Below are 18,910 nucleotides of genomic sequence, written 5' to 3' on the forward strand. Positions count from 1 at the left end.
TTCACAGGTTGAGCTTCTGGCAAAATACCTGTGAACGTTTTCGGTGCAGTGCTTCTCGTCTGGCGTGCTTATCACATATGAAGTTGCTGGTTTGAACCAGATGGAATCATTATCAACAGCTCTGAATGTTAGAGTGGAAGGAATTTAAATATATCTTGTCTGCTAGAGTTTAAGTGAACGCATAAACCGACAGCTGTACGAAATCTGATGCTCGTCCGTTTCAAAAAAAGCATCTGCTGAAATTCCAGAAAATTCACGTTTGTTATTAGTTCATTTTCTACTGTTGAACATTTCACAAATAGAAACATGGTGCAGATCCTGGTGTACTAGACATCCTGGTGATTTTAAGTTCTTAACTGAAATCATAATTAGGTCATGAAAACTACTTGTTAATCACAGAACACAAGCTTTTAATGATTATTCCACCCCACATCCAGGCTGAGCTCTAAGTTCACTGCAGAGAACAATTGCGCAGGCGCATTGATGGGGCGAGGCCTAGAGCATGCGCAGTGTTAGTCTGGGCAAGGTCGGTGTCGGCGTCACGGGGAGAGCAGCGGAGGATAAGATACACGGAGTGAGTGAGTGAGGAGAAAAGGAGCCGGGGAACGAGAGGGAAGCCTTTATAAGCAAATACTGTCAGTCTAGGGCCGTGAAAAAGAGCATGCGCATCCTTGTTTGCACTAATTTGGCGGCCGCCTGCTTTTGTCCGGGATTTAGGCCCAAACCTGCGGCCGCCATGTTTATGCGGGGCCGTTGGCATTTGGGCGGACATCTTTACGCGTGGCAAATGGGGTGGGGGATGGCTACGCGCATGCGCTATCACACATTGAATAAATTCCAGGGTGACATGAATATGTCACTGGTGAAGGCAGTGAATAGAATCAAAATCTCCCTTGCATCTTGTACATGTTAGTCTTGCTGCTGTTTTGTACCGACAATAGAGACAATAATAACCAGCAATATGGTGACTCACCTTGTTCTAATCCACATTTAGTGTTAACATTCTGATTCTGGTACGATTCAGTTCTGAAGTGGAGCCAGACCAGACTCTAGACGTTAACACTGTTTCACTGTTCACAGATACTGCTAGACCTGCAGAGTTTCTTATGTGGCCTCTATGCTTTGTTTAAGAACCAACGCGAGTTGAAGCTACATCAGGGGATTTTCAGACTGCAGGAGATTATAAAGAGGAATGTGCATGGAGGAGGTGACAGAGTGGAAGGAGTGCAGGGGATGGAGGAGGTGATTGGGAGTGGGAGGAGTGCAGGAGATGGAGGAGGTTACAGAGAGAGCGAATGTTGCAGGAGCAAATAACTGCAGATTTTGGGATCTATACTGGAAACAACAGTTACTGGAAAGCACTGAGGTTCATGCAGCATCTATGGCGAGAGAGCAAACTGACGTTTCCAGCCTCGATGTCTCCTCACCAGCTCTGATGGAAAGTCATCTAGATTCAAAACGTTAGCTTTCCACCTCTACATGGATGTTACCTGACCCACTGTGCTTTCCAGCATTGTTTTTGTTTTCGGGAGCTTTGTGGAGCTGGAAGAACTTCTAGAGAGAGGGAGGGTAGTGAGGCTGTGGGAGCTGACAGACAGAGAGGGTGGGCTCTGAGACTGCAGGCGCTTACAGAGAGAGGGAGGGTTGTGAGGCTACGGGAGCTTACAGGAAGAGGGAAGGGTGTAGAGGCTGCAGGTGCTTACAGAGTGAGGGAGGGTTATGGGGCTGAAGGAGAGGTTAGTGTTAAAGCGGCCTCTTAGTGTTTCAGAAGGTGTAAGCCAATGAGGTCAGGGGTGATGGTAGTGTGCATGAACACTGGCAGAAGAGGTTTGTATACCCTTAGGATTAGAGAGACGTGGTGATGTGGGTGGCCCCAGGAACACTTTGGGATACTTACGTCTGGAGGTAACAAAGGCATGGATGCGAGTTTTAGCAGCAGATGAGTTGAGCAAGGGTTTAAACTAGATTGGCAGGGGGGCAGGATCCTCAACAGCAGGCAGGCAAGTGCGATGCTTGAAGGAGATACACTAACAGAAATAGTAAGTTGAAGAGACAGATCAGATTGGAACTCATAGGGAGCAAGTAATGCCTGTTGGATTAGATTGCATTCCTTTCGATGCAAGAGGGCTGACAGATAAGGCCAATGAACTCAGGGTGTGGATAGGTACGTGGGACTGCGATATTATAGCCATTACAGAACCATGACTAAGGGAGGGACAGGACTGGCAGCTTAATGTGCCAGGGTACATGTGCTCTAGGTGGGACAGAGGTGGTGGAAGGAGGGGAAGGGGAGTTGCATTTTTGATTAAGTTGAGTATCACAGAAGTAATCCGATGAAATATCTGAAGGATCATTCAGTGAAGGCTTTGTGGGTGGAGCTGTGAGATAAGAAAGGGATGGTGATGTTATTGGGGTTGTACTATTGGCCCCAAATACTGAACAGGATTTCAAGGAACAAATATGCAGGGAGATTGGGGAGACTTGCAGGAGCAATACAGTTGTCATAGTAGGGGTTTTAATTTTCCTAACATAGTTTGGGACTGCCAGAGTTTTAAGGGCTTAGATGGGGTGGAATTTGTTAAGTGCTTTCAAGAAAGTTTCCTCAAGCAGTCCATTTGGGAATGGGCAAAACCCGACCTACACTTGGAGAATAGGGTAGAACCGGTGACGGAAGTCACAGTTCGGGAGCAGTCTGGGACCAGTGACCATAGTTCTATTAATTTGAAAATAGTTATGCGGAAGGATAAAACCAATCCACAGGTTCAAGTTCTAAATTGGGGTAAGGTGAATTTTGATGGAATTAGATGGAAGCTCGCAGGGGTTGATTGGAGTAGTTTATTTGCAGGCAAAGGGACCTCTGGCAAGCCATTAAAAAGTGAGATTGCTGGAGTTCAAGGTCTACATGTTCTTGTGAGGGTAAAGGGTAGGCAGGAGTAGGGAACCCTGGATGACAAGTGATATTGCGGCTTCGACCAGGAATAAAAGGAGGCGTGGCTCAGGTACAGGCAGCTGGGATCAAGGGAATCTCTGGAGGTATACAGGGAATACAAGAGCTTACTGAAGAAAGAAATTAGGAGGGCGAGAAGGGGGTATGAGATAAGCTTGGCTGAGAAGATTAGGGTGAATCCAAAGAGGTACTTTAAGTATATTAAAGAAAAAACAATAACTAGAGAGAGAATAAGGCCCCCTCAATGACCAGAGTGGACATGTATGTGTCGAACCACAGGAGCTGGGCAAGGTTCTCAACAAGTATTTCTCCTCTATGTTTACCATGGAGAAAGACATGAAGACCTGGGAACTTGGGGAAGCTAGTGGTGATATCTTGGGGACAGTCCATGTCAAAATAGAGGAGGTATTGGATGTATTAGAATGTCAGAAGGTGGTGCTGACCAGATATATCCAAGAACACTGCAAAAGGCTGGAGAAGAAATTGCAAGGGCCCTGGCTGATATTTTTGCATCATTGCTGGCTATGGGTGAGGCTCCGAAAGAGTAGTAAATGTTGTGCCATTATTCAAGAAGGGCTGCAAAGAAAGGCCTAGGAACTATAGACCATGATTTGGAGAGGCCGGTGTTGGGCTGGGGTGTACAAAGTTAAAAATCACACAACACCAGGTTATAGTCCAACAGGTTTATTTGGAAGCACTAGCTTTTGGAGCACTGCTCCCTGCTCAGATTGTTGTGGAGTATAAGATCATAAGACACTGAATTTATAGCCAAAAGTTTACAGTGTGATGTAACTGAAATTACATACTTAAAAAGACCTGTATTGTTTATAAGTCTCTCATCTATTTTATCTTTTAGAATGACCATGTTGGTTTCAGTTCTTTCATATGTAAATTGCAAAACGTTTTAAAAATAGTTACATTCTCAAGTGAGCTTTAACAATTGGTGTCATGTCGACCCAGATAATACATTTAAAGTATGATCTGCTCTGTGTGAGACTGTGTGTGCCACAATGGTCAGACTGATTCTAATCTAAAAAAACAGATTTACAGAATTTTACTTGGATTCATGCAGTTTTTGAGCAAAGTAAAATGTAATTTTGCAAGTACAAATTCATCCCACAAACTTTTATGTGTATATGTGCATGTGGGTGTGTGTATGTGTGTGTGGGGGAGGTGGAGGTGGGGGTGCGGGTGGCGTTGTGGTGGGGAGAGGGTAGTTTATGAGTGCCTGTGAGAGAGTGTGTGTATGTGTGGGCATATGAGAGAGGATCTATATGAGAGAGAAACAGAGTGTGTATGTGTGTATAGTGCAATGAGATTACCTGTAGTGTGACATAAGCCTAAGGTTTTGGTTGAGGCCATCCCTATGAGTACAGAACTTTGCTATCAGCCTCTGCTCAGCCACTTTTCATTGTTGCCTGTCCCGAAGTCCACGTTGGAGGGCGGTCACCCGAAGGTCTGAGGTCGAATGTCCTGAACCACTGAAGTGTTCTCCAACTGGGAGGGAACACTCCTGTCTGTTGATTGTTGTGCTGTGTCTATTCATCTGTTGCCAGAGCCTCTGCTTGGTCTCGCCAATGTAACATGCCTCCCTGACTATAAAGACCAGAAAGCGTAACATCTGTTGTGTGTAAATTACTTGAGAAGATTCTGAGAGATAAGATATACATGCATTTGGAAAGACAAGGTTTGATTAGGAATAATCAGCATGGCTTTGTGAGTGAGAGATCATGCCTACACAAATTTCTTAAGAGTTCTTTGATCAAGTGACCAGGAAGGTTGACAAGGATAGGACAGTGGATGTAGTCTACATGGATTTCAGTTAGGCCTTTGATAAAGTAGGGATTGCATAGAATCCAGGGCGAGTTGGCAAATTGGATTCAAAACTGCCTTGATGGTAAGAAGCAGAGGGTAATAATCGAAGAATGCTTGTCGGACTGGAGGGTTGTGACTAGTGAAGGTCCTCGGGGATCGGGTTGGGCCCATTACTGTTTGTTATCTATATCAATGATTTGGATGAGAATGTACAAGGCATGGTTAGTAAGTTTGCAGATGACCCTAAAATAGGCAGTATCGTGGACACTGACAAAGGTTATCAGAAATTGCAGCAGAACCTCGATCAGCTGAGGAAGAAGTCCAGGAAATGGCAAATGGAGTTTAATATAGATAAGCGTGAGGTCTTGCCTTTTGGAAAATCAAATCAAGGTCGGAGTTTTATTGTGAACGGTAGGGCCTTAAGGAGTGTAGTGGAAGTAAAAGAATCTTGGAGTTCAAGTTCACAGTTCTCTGAAGGTGGAGTTGCAGGTAGACGGGGCAGTGAAGGAGGCTTTTGGCACACTGGCCTTCATCAGTTAGGGTTTTGAATATAGAAGTAGGGAAGTTATGTTGCTGTTGTACAGGACATTGATGAGGCCAGACTTGAAGTATTGTGTTCAGTTTTGGTCACTTGTTAGTGGAAGGATTTTATTGAACTTGAAAGGGTGCAGAAAAAGTTTGCAATGATGTTGCCTGGACACAGTGGTCTGAGTTAGAGAGAGAGGTTGGATAAGCTAGCACCTTTTTCTTTAGACTATAGGAGATTGGGCGGGGACCTCATAGAAGTGTATTAGGTAATGAGAGGCATGGATGCAGGGAATGCAATCAGGGTTGGGGAATCGAGGACGAGAAGGCATCAGTTTAAGGTTAGATGAGAAAGAATAAATAGGAACCTGAGAGACAACTGTTTTTCACAGAGAGTGGTACGCTTTTGGAATGAGCTGCCGGTGGAAGTGGTTGAGGCTGGTGCATTAACAACATTTAAAAGGCATTTGGGCAAATACATACATAGGAAAGGCTTAGAAGGATATGGATTCTGGATTACTGGTGCTGGAAGAGCACAGCAGTTCAGGCAGCATCTTTGAAGCTCCTTGGATGCTGCCTGAACTGCTATGCTCTTCCAGCACTACTAATCCAGAATCTGGTTTCCACCATCTGCAGTCATTGTTTTTACCCTTAGAAGGATATGGGCCAAGTGCAGGGAAATGGGGTTAGTGTGGATGGACATTTTGGTTGGCATGGATCAGTTTGGGCCAAAGGGTCTGTCTCTGTGCTGTAGGACTCTATGTCTCTATGACGAGGGTGGGATGGAATGATGTTACTGAGCTCGGAATAAGGGTTGATTAATCAGGATGTGTTGTTGGAAGCTCATCTTGGGGTAAAATATATCACCACATAGTGAACTGTCTGGCTCAGCCTGAGAGTTTACCAGCGAGAGGGATGGAGTTGGTGGTGAGGGAGCACAGATTGTAACAGGGAGAGAAGACAATGACTTCAGCCGTCCTCATAGCGAAATGGGAGATCTTTCTGTTCACCCAGTACTAGATATCAGATGGTGTGTGACTGGGAGGTAATGGTGTTCACATCCACCTGCTATTCTGGTTCTTCTTGCTGGTGGAGGCTGAGGGTTTGGGAGATTCTATTCCTCTGCTTGGTTCATAGATTTATAAAATCTGTCTCATACTCCCTGCCTGTCCCACTGACTGAATGGGACAGCCTTGTTTGTGTCCTGAAGGACTTTCGTGAACTACTTTGGTTTTTCTGTCAATTGAGAAGCTTTCATGGTCACTAATTGTCCTGGTTATCTCTCTCTCCTTTTCTTTTTCTGTTTTAAATCACTTTCACAGGGTATTAAAAGGGAAGGATTTGCAGGCAAGAAACTGAAACCAAACATTCAATCAGGATGCAACAGGCTCTCCCCATTTGGCATAACCTGAACCGTATCGGATTTTGATCATGGAAGAAAAAGGATTCCATTCGCACTGAGCAGAAACTGTCTGTGTCCTGATTGTAAACAAAGATTCAGCCCATCATCTGGTCGATGCAAACATAAACACATTCACACTGGGGAGAAGCTATGGAAATGTGGAGAGTGTGGAATTTGATTCCTATTCCCATCTGAGCTGGAAGCACATCAGCGTAGTCACTCTGAGGAGGGACTGTTCACCTGCTCTGTGTGTGGGAAGGGATTCCCTCCTTCCATCCTGCTGACCCACTAGCGAGGTCACGCTGACGAGATCTTTTACGTGATTGAATTGTGGGGACTGCTGTCTCTCCAACGTGTGCATATGGATGAGAGCCCATTTAACTGCTCGGATTGCGGGACCTGCTGTAAAAGTCCTGGGGACCTGAAATCCCATCAACACGTTCACACTGAGGAGAGACCGCTTAAGTGCTCAGATTGTGGGAACAGCTATCAAAGTTCAGGGGAACTGACATCCCATCAATGTGTTCACACAGATGAAAGACCATTCAGGTGCTCTCACTGCGGAAAAGGGTTCAAGTGTTCATCTAAGCTCATTGTACACCAGCGCATTCACACTGGAGAGAGACCATTCACCTGCCCAGAGTGTGGAAAGGGATTCACTCAGTCATTCAGGCTGCTGAGACACCAGCGGATTCACTCTGAGGAGAAACCGTTTCAGTGTCCAGACTGTGGACAGTGCTATAGAAGCTCTGAGGAACTGGTGTCCCACCAATATGTTCACACCAATGAGCGACCCTTCAGATGCTCTGACTGTGGGACTGGGTTCAAACGGGGAACTGACCTCACTAAGCACCAGCGAGTTCACACTGGGGAGAAGCCATTCCGCTGTTCTGAGTGTGGGAAAGGTTTCATTAGGTCATCCCAACTGCTGACACATCAGCAGGTTCACACTGGGGAGAGACCGTTTAAGTGTACAGACTGCGGGAAATGCTGTAAAACGTCCGGGGAACTGATTTCCCATCAAATTCTTCACACTGATGAGAAACCGTTCAGGTGCTCTCACTGTGGGTCTCAGTTCAGGCGATCGTTTGAACTCACTGTACATCAGCGAGTTCACACTGGGGAGAGGCCATTCACTTGCTCTGAGTGTGGGAAGGGCTTCACTCAGTCATCCAAATTGGCAAAACACCAGCGGTTTCACACAGGGGAGAAGCCATTCAGATGTTCCGAGTGTGGGATGGCATTCTCGGAGTCAGCCAAGCTGGTGAAACATCAGCGATTTCACACAGGGGACAGGCCGTTCAGATGTTGTGAGTGTGGGAAAGGGTTCACTGACTCATCCGACCTGCAGAAACATAAGCGAATTCACACAGGGGAGAGGCCATTCACTTGCACCAAATGTGGGAAGGGATTCATTGATAGCTCTCATCTGCTGAGACACCAGCGGGCTCACACTGATGAGAGACCTTTTCAATGCCCAGAGTGTTGGAAGTGGTATAAAAGTTCTGAGGACTTGATCCGTCATCAACGTGCTCACAGTAACGAGAGACCGTTTAGGTGCTCTCACTGCAGCACTGGCTTCAAGACATCATCTGAACTTGTTAGACACAAGCGCAGTCACACAGGGGAGAAGCCATACATTTGTTCTGAGTGTGGGAAGAGATTTACTTATGCATCTAGCCTGCGGAAACATCAGCGTGTTCACCATTAATGACCATGATTAGATGTTGCTGTTGACCACTGTCTGGAACATGCACCAAACAACCCCGCTGCCCTGTGGCTAACAACTTTAACTGCTCCTCCCGCTCTGCCAAGGACAGGCAAGTACTGGGCTTCCTCCACAGCCAAATCTAAGCCATCCAACGCCTGGAGGAAGAACACCTCATCTTCCGCCTTGAGACCCTCCAACTACACAGCATCAAGGTCAACTTCATCAGTTTCCTCATCTCCCCTCCCCCACCTTATCCCAGATCTAACCCCCTAATTTAGCACCGCCCTCTTGAACTGTCCTATCTGTCCATCTTCCTTCCCACCTATTTGCTTCACTCTCTGCTCCGACCTGTCACCATCACCCCCCCCACCTGTATCTACCTATCGTGTATCCAAATACCATCCCCCAAACCCCAATTCTATTTATCTCTCAGCCTTCTCCAACCCATGCCACATTCCTGATGCACGACTTATATCTGAAACATCGACTCTCCTATTATTCGGATGCTGCTTGACCTGCTGTACTTTACCAGCGAAACACTTTTCAACTCTGATCTCCAGCATCTGCAGTCCTCACTGTCTTCTTGTTGTTGATCATGTCCAGCAGTGAACCCTGTTCTGTGGCATCTGTTCCAAATAATCCTGATTCGATTACTTACAGTGTGGAAACAGGCCCTTCGGCCCAACAAGTCCACATCGACCCACCGAAGCGTATACCACCCAGACCCATACTACTACATTTACCCCTTCACCTAACACTACGGGCAATTTAGCATGGTCAATTCACCTAACCTGCACATTTTTGGATTGTGGGAGGAAACTGGAGCACCCGGAGGAAACCCACGCAGACACGGGGAGAATGTGCAAACTCCACACTGAGAGTCACCTGAGGTGGGAGTTGAACCCGGGTCTCTGGCGCTGCGAGGCAGCAGTGCTAACCACTGTGCCACCATGCCGCCCACTTGAACTTCACTCAAGTTTTATATTGTATTATTATGTGAGATGAAAGGTAAATAAATCAGTTTGGTGTTAAACTCGCGGCGTGTCAACTCTTTAATATTTCAAACATGAGATAACTACTTTCAAAATGCCCTTTTTCTTCCCTGTCTCCTCAATCCTTGCCTCCAGCAAGAACTGCAGGAGCTCATTGAGTTTGCTTGTCTCTAGCATTGAGACAATCTGATCAGCTGCCTCTGTTACATCCCTCTCTCCCACCAGCCCTGAAGGACCAAACTGCCTCTAGAGCTCCCCTTTCTGAACCTACACCGTTATTTACTTTCTATTCCCACTTTGGGTTCTGCCAGGAAAACTGTAGCATACAGGACGATACACCAGGGCCGGTCTGATGGGCTGAACACTGGCGAATAGAATTTATTCCTGAAAAGTGTGAGGTCATGCAATGTAAAAGGACTAACAAGCCAAGACAGTATATGACGAATGGTTTAGGCCACTAGACAAGAATTAGAAACTTCTGCTTCCACATTTGCAGCAAGCAGGAAAACAGCTACAGATCTCAGACAGTGACAGGCCTGAGTTATCACAGCCATATTTAATAGGGGCCACTTTCCGCATAACTAGTGCGTGGCTACCATTTTTATAGGTGGCAATATGCAGCAGGGTGGAAAAGCCCTGGAATTCAAATGCTCACAGCATTGTGGCTATCCTTACTCTGCTTGCTACCACGTTCTGCAGGTCAGCCAGCAATGGAACATAGAGACTCACCAGCACTATCCACATCCCATGAATGATTAAATAAATTCTCCAGATGTAAAATTGTATCGGAGTCTAAGTGCACAGCTTACCTCTGATTTTCCACATATAAAATGCAATTAATAGTAATTTGAATTAATATAATCTTTGACAGAATCATTTCTGACCATTTGTTGCTTTTCTTCATACCAACAGAAACATTAGTGTGTCAGGCAACACCTATGGAAAAATCAAAAGCTGGCAAGTGGATCTGGGATCCCAAAATTGATGAGTAATCAGACAAGTTATTGAATAAAATGTCCCATCTCTCTTCGTTTCCTCTGGGTCTTATCCTCACTTGTGGATTCTTTATTCCTTCCAATTTGAGAAATCTTTTATTTTTAGAAATCATCTTTTCACTTCCCTGTATTTAATGTAACTGGATACCTTGCTGTCCTCTTCGAATTTTACAATGGTGATGGGTGAACAAGACTTGGTCTAAGTCTGCACTAGAGCAGCAGAGTTTTGGATGAGCTTGAGATTACCAGGAGGTTGAATATGGGAGGCCATCTGAGAGTGTGTTTGGATAGGTACACTGCGAGGTAACAAAGGAAAAGTCACTGTCCCCTGTGGGGAGAAACTAAAGGCCATCAGCGACAACGGAATATGCTTGAAAGCTACCCCATCCAACAGGTTCAACTTTCACTCCCTTCACCAGTGAAGTGCAGTGTTGCACAACAGTGTTGTAACTCACCAACGCTCTTTGACAATACCTTCCATACCCATAATTTCACCCACTGTTAAGGACAAGGGCACAGAATCACAGGCACACATCACTTACAGCTGCCTCTCATCCCAAGTCTCATGCTGTCTTCAGTTGGAACTACATTTTTTACTATTAATTGCTCATGTGATATAGGTACCACGAGCCAGCCAGCATTTAATGCCTGGACCTAGCAATACTAGCTGGGCCATTTCTAGTGGCAGTAAGGAGTCAACCACATGGTTCTGGACCTCGAGTCACACATAGGCCAGACCAGATGAAGAGAAAAGGTTTCCTTTGATGGGGATGGGATTTTACAACAGTCAGTAATGGTTTCATGGTCATCTGTAAGTGCTTAAATGATATTTTATTTAAACTGCATTCAAATTCGCACATCTGCTGTGGTGGGTTTTGAACCCCGGTTCCCAGAACATTATCTGAGTCACTGGATCACTAATTCAGCAATAATATCACCAGACCATCACCTCCCCAATGACATTACATATTGCAATTAACTCGCTGTCACAGATTCAAAATGCAAAAACACAGAAGGCATCTTTCAGATAATTGGCATAATGAAGGGAGACGATGTGGAGATTATTTTACTCAGGGACTTCTGGGGATCTGGAACACGTTGAATAGTAAGGGTAAGCAGATTCATCTGTCTTTCTTAATATTGATTTGTTATGTAACTTAATAAGGAGGGCAAATTATACAAAGAACTGTGATGCTGGACATCTGAAACAACTTTGCAGGTCTTGTAGCATCTATCAAAAAAGAGATGTAAGATTTCGAATGCAGCGACTATCATCAAAACTGGAAACAGCGAGGAAATGGTGGTGTCTGGACTGATTAATGGATGATTGGGGGTGGCGCAGAGGAAAGCCGATGAATGAGCCCAGGGAAAGAGAAAATGGGACACAGATTTGGAGGGTTTTATGCAAATAGCAGGGGAGCTGGGATATTTTTGCAGTGTTTCTGGCATGAAGAATTACAGCTCCAATAGGCGGAATGGTCACCTGTTCCCTGCGCTGTATGATACTGCCCCATTCACTGTAAATGATGAGGTTGCTCCGGATCCCAGCACCGACCTCCCTTTGGGGCCCGACTGATTGACGGAAGGTCAACGCCCAATAGGAGGAGAGCGGGTGGGCTGGAGGACCAAGCGGGTGCGGCTGGTCCTCTAACCAATGAGAGTGAATGAGGGGGTGGAGCGAGTGAAACGACACGTGACCACTTGCCCAAGAAGTCATAACGGAGGCCGGGAGTGAAAGGGAGTCAATCTGGCTTGGGAGACTTCAGAAACACCCAGTGTAGACCACGAGACTTGAATTGGAAACTCCCGGTCCTGTGTTTGCAGCAACTGGGAAACAGGCGCTGAGGAGCTGTCTCTCGCTCTGTGTCTGTATCACTGACACCGGGGAGTGCAAACTGAACCCCCTGTGTCTCTGTTTCACTAATATGGATGTGCTGGAGTTGGACTGGGGTGGACAAAGTGAAAAATCACACAACACCAGGGTATAGTTCAACAGAATTGTTTGGAAGCATTAGCTTTCGAAGCGCTTCACCTTCATCACGTAACAGTGGAGCAGCATCATAAGACGCAAAATTTGCAGCAAAAAATCACTGTGTCATGTAACTGAAATGATATATTTAACAAACCTGGATTGCTGTTAAATCTTTCATGTTTTAGAATAGGTTGTAGGATTCGGATCATTAATATGTAAATCCCAGAACTTCTTTGTAGTCACATTCCCGAGGATTTATTTTAAAAAGTTACACTTCAGCTCAGACAATGCATTGAAAGGTGTGAGATTAAAGTCTGTCTGTATCCCAAACTTGAGCCAGACTAGTTCTATTTCCAAAGTAGGAATTTATAAAATGTTACATGGATTAACTGCCTGCAGATTGTGTGCATTTTAAACAAAATAGAATGTATATGCAATTACAATTCTGCAAATGCAAATTCACCCCAGAGAGAGAGAGTGTGTATGTGTTTGTGTGTGTGGGAGAGAGTGTGAGTATGAGAGTTTGTATTTGTATGTGTGCGTGCTATCTGATGAAGGAGCAGCACTCTGAAAGTGAGTATTTCCAAATAGACTTGGTGGACTAGAACCTGGTGTTGTGTGATTTTTAAATCTGTATCACTGATCCCAGAAAGAACAGACTGACCAAACTGTATCTTTGTCACTGACCGCAGAGACAGCAGACTGACCTCAATGAGCCTGTATCCTTGACCTCGGGGAGAGAAGTCTGACCTCGCTGTGTTTGTATCACTGACCCTGGGGAGAGCAGACTGACCGTACTGAGTCTGTATCACTGACCTCGGCGAGCGCAGACTGACCTCACTGTGTCTGTGTCACTGACCCCAATGAATCTGTATACCTGACCCCGGGGAGAGAAGACTGACTTCCCTGTGTTTGTACCACTGACCCTGGGGACAGCAGACTGATCCTAATGAGTCTGTATCACTGAGCCCGGTGAGAGCAGACTGACTCACTGTGTCTATATCACTGTTCCCAGGAAGACCACATTGACCATGGAAGCAGAAACAGAAATTGCTGGAAAAAAAAACAACAGGTTCCTCAGAGGAAGGGTCATTGGAGCTGGAAAGTTAACTCTGATTTCTCTCCACAGATGATGCCAGACCTGCAGAGATTTTCCAGTAATTTCTGTTTTTCTTGCTGATTTCTAGCATCTGCGTTTCTTCAGGTGTTCATGTGAAAAAGAAAAAAACGGCTTCCCCTTGTACAGAATTTCAATGGTGCACTACATTTCCAGCATTACAGACTGTCCCTTACTCTGGATGTGCCTTCTCCCAACTACTCACATGAAACTTTTTGATTGTCTCCCTTTGAGTGACAAATGCACTCCACAAGTTCCCCACATTTGTTGGAGGTGAGGATGGAGGACATAAGGAAGATGGAGAGCCCTTAAACATAAATGAGTCTGCTTTACAGATACGATAAAGACTTCATGCACAATAGTTTTAACAAGAAAGATGATATAGGTCATTTTTTTCTCCCAAATAGGTAACCAGACATGTTGTATTTTACATACATCAGCAGTAAGAGGCACATAAAACTTGGGTTGGATACAGATAACAGTAGTATCTAAAAAAAACAATTCCACAGATACTTATGAACTCGTTGGTGTTTATCCCGACCTGATGAACCAGGACATATCTGTTCATACACTGGAGGTATAGTGTTTTCTCAGTGTGAATGTGTTGGCGTAGAGCAACAATGTAATCATTTCCAAAACCTAGCCTAGAGTTCCAGAATTATTATGAACATTTTGTCTACAATCTCAGTACCTTTAATTAGGCAAGGATTAATAACATCAGTACAAATGACTCGAAGACACAGTCCATTCTTTGTGGAAGAGCAAAATCTTTTAAAACTGTGAGTCTTTGTGAATTTGCTGTTAACAAGTTGGTTGACTGAGTGAATCCCTTCCCTCAGAACAGGTGAATGGTTTCTCCCCACTGAATTCGCTGGTTTGTCAGTAAAGTCGATGAGTGAGTGGATCTCTTCCCACAATCAGAGCAAGTGAATGGTCTCTCACAGAGTGAATTTGGTGGTGTATGAGCAGATTAGATGATTGATTGAATCCCTTCCCACAGTCAGAACAAGTTAATGGTTTCTCCCCAGTATGAACTCACTGGTGAATCAGCAGGAGACATGCCTGCGTAAATGCTTTCCCACACAGAACAAATGAATGGTCTCTCTCCAGTATGAACTCGCTAGTGTTTGAACATGTCAGATTACTGCATGAATCCCTTCCCACACTCCGAACATGTAAATGGCTTGTCTCCATTGTGAACTCGCTGAACTCATTTTATTGATCTGCAAATCAATCCTGTTCCTGTTTTCTCTGCACACCTTTTGATTCCTCGAAAAGAACATGAGCAAGTCATAGAGTCATAGAGATGTAAAACATAGAACATAGAAAAGTACAGCACAGAACAGGCCCTTTGGCCCATGAAGTTGTGCCAAGATTTAATCCTAATGTAAAATATAGTAACAACCTACGTACCCCTCAGCTCACTGCTATCCATGTGCATGTTCAGCAGTTGCTTAAAAGTTCCCAATGACTCTGCTTCCACCACCACAGCTGGCAACGCATTCAACGCATTCACAACTCTCTGCGGAAAGAACCTACCTCTGACGTCTCCTATATACCTTCTTCCTAATATCTTCAAACTATGACTTCTTGTACCAGTCAATCCTGCCCTGGGGAAAAGTATCTGGCTAGTGACTCTGTCTATTTCTCTCATTGTTTTGTCACCTTGATCATGTCTCCTCTCTTCCTCCTTTTCTCCAGAGAGAAAAGTCCAACCTTATTCAACCTTTCTTCATAAGGCAAGCCCTCCAGTCCAGGCAGCATCCTCGTAAACCTTCTTTGCACCCTCTCCAAAGCCTCTGTATCTTTCCTATAGTAGGGTGACCAGAACGGGGCACAATATTCCAAGTGTGGTCTCACCAGGGACTTGTAGAGCTGCAGCAAAACCTCACAGCTCTTAATACCGATCCCCATGTTAATGTGCAGGACTGAAACAGAACATTTGGTCCAACTTGTCCATGCCAATCAGATATCCTTAATTAATCTCGTCCCATTTGCCAGCACTTGGCCCATATCTCTCTAAATCCTTCCTATTCATGTACCCATCCAGATACCTGTCAAATATTTTACTTGTACCAGCCTCCACCACTTCCTCTGTCAGCTCATTCCATACATGTATCACCCTTTATGTGAAAAAATAAATTGCCCCTTGGATCCCTTTTAAATCTTTCTCTTCTCACCCTAAACCAATGCCCTCTAGTTCTGGACTCCCCTGACCCAGGAAAAAGACTGGTCTATTTACCGTCACAATTGTATAAACCTCTATAAAGTCACCACTCAGCCTCCGACGGTCCAGGGAAAACAACCCCAACCTATTCAGCCTTTCCCTTTCACTCAAACCCTGCAATCCTGGTAACATCCTTGTTAATCTTGGCTGAACCCCTGCAAGTTTCACAACATCCTCAGCAGATACTCAGCAGGTATGGCAGCAGCTGAAATGGTGACAGATGCAGGAATGATTACAACCTTGAACAGATGTTTACATGAGCATGCAAGGCACTGCAATGTAGGTTACATAAGTTACTTGCTGAGTGCCAAATAAAGGGACTACAGTAAATAGCTGCTTGAAGACCAGCATCTATACAATGGAGTCATTATGTTCAACAATTTTTACATTCGATCCTCCTACCTCATTTTGCTCGGTATTTCACTGTGACTCTCTTTTCACAAGCAGGCTGGAGTGGCAAGCAGTGAAGAATGCAAATTGTTATCCTACTGCCACAAAGCTAGAACCTTTTTTTCGAAAAGATGTTCCTTGACTCTAGGAGACTCTGTCCTTGATTGTTTTCAGAAAGGCAATAAACCAGGCTGGGCCCCAATCAGTCTGGTTTGGCACAGAGATGAAAAGGATTTTGAGAAGTTTTTTGTTTATATGTAAACAGATGAGCCTTCAGGCCAAAGTGATCATGTTTTAGAAGTGACCTGTGTAAGGAAAGGGGAGTGGTTAACTCTTTAGCTGAGCTGAGCAGTTTAACTTCTGTCTGACCTGGCGAGAAGTTCAACAGGGGGCTGTTTTTTTTTAGATTACTTACATTCAGATTAGATTAGATTACTTACAGTGTGGAAACAGGCCCTTCGGCCCAACAAGTCCACACCGACCCGCCGAAGCGCAACCCACCCATACCCCTACATTTACCCCTTTAACCTAACACTACGGGCAATTTAGCATGGCCAATTCACCTGACCCGCACATCTTTGGACTGTGGGAGGAAACCGGAGCACCCGGAGGAAACCCACGCAGACATGGGGAGAATGTGCAAACTCCACACAGTCAGTCGCCTGAGTCGGGAATTGAACCCGGGTCTACAGGCGCTGTGAGGCAGCAGTGCTAACCACTGGGCCACCGTGCCGCCCACACGGTGTGGAAACTCTCTTTCTCCCACTCTATTTCTCTATCTCTCTGCCCTTCAATTTCAACCTGTAAGCATGTGTTCATTTATACTGGATTTTAAAGGGAATTTGCTTATTAGGACTGTTGTGTATATTTGCAACAGCATAGCTGGATAGGTTGAGTTCTGTAGGGATTCTTTATTCTGCTTTTGTGTTTCATTGTGTAATTTTGTGAATAAATTTTGTCTGTTTTAAAATCTAGTCATCAACCGAGCTATCTTACTCCGGGTAATTTTCACTGTACACTTACCGAGTCAAATTGTAAAGTTATGGACTGGGGCTTCTTGCTTAAGAATGTTTTGAGTGGTCTGACCTAGTCCATAACTGATTAGTGGCTCTTTGCGGGATTTTAAACAGTGAGTGGTAGGTGCAAGCGTCTTTATTTTGGGTGTTGGTTTGGTTGCTTAGACAAAGCTTGGGATAGTAATGGATCTTTCAGTGGCTAAAAATTTTCTGGATGTGGATGCGATGACTTTGGAAGTTTTGCAAAAACTGAATAAGACCAAGTTGCAAGAATTGGCAGAGAAGCTGGAATTGGAACTGCCTGCTTCTGTGAGGAGAGAAGCGACAATTACAGCAGTAGCTCGGCATTGAAACCTGCTGAAGAAACCATCAGAACCTATAGAGATGGCAAGAATTCAATTGCAAATGAAGCAGCTTGAGTTAGAGGCAAGAGATAAGGAATGGACAACAGAAATGAAACAGTTTGAGTTACAATTAGAAGCAGAAGAGAGGGGAAAAGAGAGAACAACAGAACAGAGAGAAAAAGAGAGCATCAGAAGAGGAAAAGAGAGAGCAGAGAAAGGAAAAAGAGTTTTTGTACTTCAAATACTGACACTTAAAAAGGAAATTCAGCTCAAAAGACTGGAGATGAAGGCTGTCGGTAGGCTTAGTGAGGAAGAGAGTGAGGATAAGCAAGCCCCTTGTAGTCAGAGCCCTGGTGAGAAACTGTTTAAGTATTTTTAAGCATTGCCTTCATTTGATGAAAAAGATGTGGAAGCCTTTTTCATCTAATTTGAAAAGGTGGCCAAACAAATGCAGTGGCCAGTGGCAATGTGGGTTTTGTTGATCCAAACGAAATTTCTAGGTAGGGCTAGTGAGTTATTCGCATCACTATCAGAGGAGGTGTCTGGGGAGTATGAGGAGGTGAAAAAAGCCATTTTAAGTGCATATGAGCTTGTACCAGAAGCTATAAACAACATTTCAGGAATCTGAGGAGGGACCCAGGTCAAACCTATCTTGAGTTTGAAAGGATCAAACGGAGTAATTTCAATTAATGGATAAGAGCTTTAAAAATCGAGCAACCTATGATGCCTTTAGAAACCCTTGAGGGGTCAAAGACGTTAAAACGCTCTGGTGGTCTCATTCTAATAAAGTGGGCCACACAAAATCAGAGTGTTGGGGGACTCGGAGAAAGCCAGATGTAAGAAAACCAGACGAGCCTGAAAGTTTTGTTGGACAAGTAACAGAAAGACAAGTAACAAGAGAAATTAGACAATTGCCTCAGAGTGTACAAGATGATCAAAGATTGATTAAGGAGCAAGTGCCAAATCTGCTTAAAAACTATACATGCAAGGGCAAAGTTTATTCATATAGGTCAGGAGTAGTAGGTAGTGAGGTTACAATATTAAAGGACACAGGATCCTCTCAGTCTGTAATGCTGAAGGATGAGGTGATATGCACTCCTGAGAGACTATTGCCAGAAAAGGTGCTGGCAACGGGAATTCATGATGAGAAAAAATTGCTCAATTATGTAAAGTAAGGCTAGAAATTAGAAGAGTGGCGAATTTGTGGTAGGAATATTGGACAAACTCTCAGCTCCAGGAATACAAATTGTCCTTGCAAATTATATCGCAGATTCATGGTAGGCATGCTGCCTACTCTCGTTGAAAAGCAGTGGAGATGCAGGCAACTGAAGACATGCAAAATGTTTATCCCAGAATTTTCCCTGATTGTGTGATCACAAGATCACAGAGGCACAAGTAGAAGCAGGAGAAATCAAAAAGCACAGATAATGAAGCTGACACAGTGTTATCCGAAATGT

The 18,910-nt window shown here is 44.6% G+C and overlaps 1 protein-coding gene across 2 annotated transcripts; it reads left to right on the forward strand.

Annotated features, from left to right (window-relative positions):
• The first annotated feature begins 507 nt into the window (after positions 1-507).
• On the forward strand, positions 508-9,433 carry LOC122543589 (uncharacterized). Of its 2 annotated transcripts, none has more exons than XM_043682405.2 (2): positions 508-578; positions 6,610-9,433. In XM_043682405.2, exon 2 carries the CDS (start codon positions 7,051-7,053, stop codon positions 8,398-8,400), a length of 1,350 nt encoding a protein of 449 aa, XP_043538340.2. In that variant the 5' UTR covers positions 508-578; positions 6,610-7,050; the 3' UTR covers positions 8,401-9,433. The 2 variants fall into 2 exon arrangements, with proteins under 2 accessions (XP_043538340.2, XP_043538339.2); XM_043682404.2 differs by having other exon boundaries at positions 520-574.
• Positions 9,434-18,910: the final 9,477 nt, after the last annotated feature.

This window comes from Chiloscyllium plagiosum, unplaced genomic scaffold (genome assembly GCF_037043375.1).
Source record: "Chiloscyllium plagiosum isolate Xiang-an unplaced genomic scaffold, Cpla_swu_hap1 HiC_scaffold_27, whole genome shotgun sequence".
Taxonomy (NCBI): domain Eukaryota; kingdom Metazoa; phylum Chordata; class Chondrichthyes; order Orectolobiformes; family Hemiscylliidae; genus Chiloscyllium; species Chiloscyllium plagiosum.